Source organism: Notothenia coriiceps, unplaced genomic scaffold, assembly GCF_000735185.1.
Source record: "Notothenia coriiceps isolate Sejong01 unplaced genomic scaffold, NC01 NC01_scaffold00036264, whole genome shotgun sequence".
Taxonomy (NCBI): Eukaryota; Metazoa; Chordata; class Actinopteri; order Perciformes; family Nototheniidae; genus Notothenia; species Notothenia coriiceps.
In genome coordinates, this window is record NW_011368965.1 from 1,406 (window position 1) to 6,527 (window position 5,122).

Genomic DNA, 5,122 nt, shown 5'->3' on the forward strand with positions numbered 1-5,122 from the left:
GGATCCATGTTAGTGTTACAAACTCAACGTAAGCTAGAATATGACATTTAGAACATAAACTAAGATCAGATAAGAAGTACTTCACTGATCCCAATGTGGGAAAGGTTTGCAAAAAGACAAGGCGTAGAACATTAGAGAAATGAATAGACTAGAAATAAACAATTCAAAAAGTAAACGTCTCAAATAGAAATAAAAGAGCATTAAAAAAGTAGTATGTTGAAATAGAAATGTACACTAACGAAATATAAAGCAGGATATTATAAAAACACAAGCGTGTGAAGAATGGAATATTAAATCTGAAATTGAAGATAAATGTAAAATGTGTGAATGTTATAAATCCAGTGATCTAAGAGACGCTATGGAGCAGAGAGCTCTCTTCCAGCCAGAGGAGATTTGTTATCAAGACGTATGGAACTACGAACACTTGAGAGAAATGAACACTTTGTTTTCTTTGTGCTGTTTCTGTTTCTGATTTTGTGTAAAGCGTCTTTGAGCACTGGGAAAGGCGCTATATATATGACCTCAGTGGGCGGGGCTTACCGAGCACGGTGAGGTCTGCGCTGGCGCGCGTCGCTCCGATCATCACCACGTAGGCGCCCTCGTCCTTGGGCTCGCTGTCCTTGATGACTAGCGTGCGTCTCTTCCCGTCGCTCAGCATGCTGAACTTGTCTCCGGCCTGCAGCTCCGAGCCGTCCTTCAGCCACTTCACCTCGAACGTGTCTTTGGAGACGGAGCAGCTGAACTCCGCCTTCTCGCCCTCCACCACCTCCACGCTGTGCGGCCGCGAGATGAACTCTGCAGCCAGCTCTGAGAGGAAGAAGCAGCAGGGGTCAGAGGTCACACACGCATCAAGGTGAACACAGGTTACTGCAGAGTTCCTATTTAGTTTGTGTTCTCTCTCCTTCTCATGACATCATACAGGGACCATTGTAGGCGTAAATCTAAATATGTCTCCTTATGATAAAAATATATTTCAAGTCATAAAAGTACAGAAAAGGTTGAGTTCAAAGTAAAAAACTCCAGAAAGAACCCTTCAAAAAGTAATGAGTAAGCCTTTCTCTATTGACCTCCAGTGACCCTTATATGCCGGCTGATTTAGCCTGGTTGCAGCATGATGTTTGGAACCTGAGCAGTCCTAAAGAGGTAAAGTTATTATAATCTTATAGTCCTAATACTAATCTCTAAAGTTATCATGAACATTCCTCCTGCCCTCCGTACCGTTGATCTTGAGGGTCCCGGAGGTCTTGATGCTGGCGCTCAGCCTGCAGGTGTACTCCGCGGCGTCGACCATCTTCAGGTCCTGGATCAGCAGGATCCTCCTCTTCCCGTCCACGATGTGCTCGTAGCGGCCGCCCTCCGGCAGCTCCTCGTCTCCTCTGAACCAGCGCACCTCGGCCGAGGGTTTGGACACCTCGCAGATCAGCTTCACGCTGTCCGTCTCCGTGCCCTCCACGCTGGACAGGTTCTTACTGAAGCGCGCCTCCTCCTCTGTGGACACAACGCCCGTCAGAATAAGGCTCTCAGACACTTTCACATTATACTTATTATCACTTTCTATAATGGGTAAAAAACAACAGATTTTTACTGCTTTAATAAAGACTACATATTATTTATTTCTTCATTTTGTATCAAAGACGATCTTACGAAGCAAGTCAAAGTGAATTAGCTGAAGGTTAGTATCTTAGTTGCACTGCATGATCAGCTGAGCCCAAGTGGTTCCCGTATGGAAGCATTGCTCTGGATCTGTGACATGTGTATATATGAAGTATTCCTTACCGACGACAGTGAGCATGCCGGAGGACTTGATGGTTTTGGCGTCGCACTCGTACTCCGCCTCATCGTCGAACACAGACTTGTGGACGATGAGGGCGTGCTGCCGGCCCTGAGACACCATCTCGTACTTCTTCCCTTTCCTGATTTCACTTCCGTCTTTGAACCAGCGGACCTGAGAGAGAGGAGGAGGAGCGTGAGACACATCGTCTTTAAACCTTTATTGATCTGTCTATCCGTGGACGGACACTCACCTTGACGTCCTCTCTGGACACTTCACACTCAAACCTGGCAGATTCCTTCTCTTTCACTTCCACGTCGTGCAGCGGCTTCGAAAACTCGATGTGTGGAGCTGAGGACGCAAAGAAAATAATTAAATACTTTAAATGATTCCTCATCAGGGTCTATGAGGGTCCCCAAGTCTAATGGGACACTTGATAGGAACTTCTGAAAGTCTTTAAGTGTCTTTTCAAGGGTTCCTTCACTTCTTCATGGGTCATTAACCTCTTACAAGAGATTTCTTAACTTTTATAAGGGTTTCTTTACACTTCTGATTGGCTATGTAAGTAATATGAAGGGTTGTTTAACGATTAAAGAGCTGATGAGTGTTTCATTGACTCTTAGAGGGGGGGTAGGGTCTAGCATCTTGCTTCTATCATCGTCCTTCAACTCTTTACAAAGAGTTTCCCGGACTAGAAGTGATTCAGATTCGTCCTTAACTCTCATTTCAATTTCATTTTTCAGGAGGTAAAACTTTTTTGAGGGATCTTAAAATCTCCTGAAGACGGTTCCTTAGCTAGAACTCTAAGGTAGTTTCTATATTAGTCTTAAAAAAGGGTCTATAGAGTTCCCTATAAGCTCCTTAAGCTTTTTGTAGGCTTTTCAGAGAGGTCTGTCTACTGTAACGACATCCCTCTCGATATCTAAAGAGTAACCGTTCTCTTCTATGAACGCGTTTGGTTTCCCTGCTGAACCATTTTCAGGAGGTAAAACTTATTTTTAAGGATCTTAAAACCTTCTGAAGACGGTTCCTTAGCTAGAACTCTAAGGTAGTTTCTGTATTAGTCTTAAAAAAGGGTCTCTAGAGTTCCCTAGAAGCTCCTTAAGCTTTTTTCAGAGGTCTGTTTACTGTTTACTCTCTTGATATCTATAGAGTGACCGCTCCCTGCTGGACTCACGCTCCACGTTGAGGAAGCAGGAGGTCTTGAACTGCTTGGCGTCGCAGGCGTACGTCCTGGAGTCATCCAGCGTGCAGTCGTGGATGATCAGCGCCCTCTTGTGGCCGTCCACGATCATCTCGTACTTCTTTGTCTTCCTGATCTCCGTGCCGTCCTTGAACCATGTCACCTCGGCCTTCTCCCGGGACACTTCACACTCCAGTGTGGCGGTGGCCTCTTCCTCCACCGTCTGGTCCTGCAGAGGCTTCGAGAACTCCACCGCCGGCTCTGAACCCCAAACAGAAACATATGTTATTGAGCTTTACCTATGGAAACCTCCAGTGGGGAATCAGCAGGTTCTCAGAGTGCCTCGGCAGACCTTTGACGATGAGGTTGGCCTCCGTCTGGAAGTCCTTGGCGGTGAGTTTGATCTGTCCGGCTTCATTGAGCTTGACGTCCCTCAGAGTCAGGCTGTGGACTTTAGCTTCCGACTTCAACACCACCTGTTCAACACACGCAGGCATTAGGAGGGTTTGCACCGCCCTGAGCATCGACTGCCAGGCTCTACAGAGTCATGCAGCCTTCAGACCGGACGCAGGGTATTTAAAATCCAACCAGCGTGCTAATCAAGAGCGCTAGCTAGCCAAAGATGGTCATTGATGCATCTGTGTGGCGCTCAGCAGAGAACCCTAAAATACTTCATATCTTAGCTTCATCATACCCTCCATATTCCCTCTGTATATAATACCTATGCATATCAGACTACCCTGCACTCCACCCTTCCTTGCGCTGCTGCTCAGATGCTAACCACATCTTGTTGTCAATGTACAATGACCTAAAGATCTGATTGAATCCAATCTGATCATTGCATTGTTAAAACCCAGCAGTGATTTCAACTTGGTTGGAAACCGTTTTTTACATCATGTGATTACACTTGGTGTCATGTGTTTGGCGTGGCTATGGCTTATTGTGCTTATCTGTATATGGGGGGGTTGCTGGTTCAATCCCCCCACCTGCAGTCAGCACGTAAAAGTTTCCTCGAGTAAGACGCTGAACGCCGTATTGCTCGCGTTGGCGTGTCAAAGTATTGAAGTGTCTAAATACCATGTCATGTAATGTATTTACTGTAGGTATGTCTAAATCTATTTTCCATTTACGACTTCTGTAACTGCCTCGATCCTATTGGCTGCTTTGGACATTCGTCACAGTGTTAAAAAGTTAACCCGTGTTCGGCCACACCCCACTGGGCTGGGCCGTTTTGATACCTATGTTCAATCTATCAGATAGTTTCACTTTCACGGGGTTGGCAGGGAAACGGGGTTCAGGGGGAGTGGCTGGTAGGAGTAGAAAAGGGGGAAGTGACGTCTGACTCAGAGGTCGCCCGGCTGTGGAGAAGAACGTGTTGCCCACATTCTGTTACTGAGTTTAGGCTAGTTAGCTAGCAGGTTTATTGTTTTGGGTGCAGTCACTTTTGCCTCCACTTGCTGTTCAAATAAATGTTGAAAGAAAAAGTAAATCTGCTTACAGTTCTGTTTCATATGGGTGTTGAGATGTATCCATAGATTTAGTCCCTAATGTTGCTCTCAAAGTGCACCAGATTGATGCATTTAACTTCAATATTTAAAAAAACATCTTCCCTGGGGAGCATGCCACTCAAGGGCTCAGGTGATGTGATTACTAAATGAATAATGATTCAAAACAACATTAAATGCAGGGTTTTTTGTTAAGTAACATATTTTCGTTGCCGGCCGGCCGATACATGCCACACATTAAGTGGGCCTGTCTGTCAATTAATCCCCGGGCCACTTTTCCCCCCAAGTCGGCCCCTGCCCGTGTTCAACTCTGGGCTCTCTGAAGGAAACCATTGCCTGGTTTACGACTTTATAATGAGATTCATAAAACTTTATTCATAATGTGTTGGAGCGCTAGCCAATAGGAGCGCTAGCCAATAGGAGCGCTAGCCATTGTTCTGTTCTCTAACAAAATACTATTCTTTCTATTATTTAATAGCATTGCGTTTCATATGGAAGTAATCCAAAAGAAAGCAATCTGGATACTTTTAAAGTTTGATAACCAGATGTATTTTTACAGGTAACTCGTTTTTGTAACGGATTATATTTTTAAACTGCGACTCCCTGCATACCATATACATGTATGTGTATATGTGTGTGTGTGTGTGTGTGTGTGTGTGTGTG

The 5,122-nt window shown here is 45.1% G+C and overlaps 1 protein-coding gene across 1 annotated transcript; it reads right to left on the reverse strand.

The window, feature by feature from the left end:
- Positions 1 to 508: 508 nt before the first annotated feature.
- Positions 509 to 3,430, reverse strand: LOC104963468 (titin-like; the record flags this gene model as incomplete). Its single annotated transcript, XM_010792061.1, has 6 exons — positions 509 to 807; positions 1,219 to 1,488; positions 1,777 to 1,945; positions 2,025 to 2,122; positions 2,949 to 3,215; positions 3,307 to 3,430. Coding segments are annotated over 6 exons (1,227 nt in total), but the record flags the coding sequence as incomplete, so codon positions are not given.
- Between the last annotated feature and the right edge of the window lie 1,692 nt (positions 3,431 to 5,122).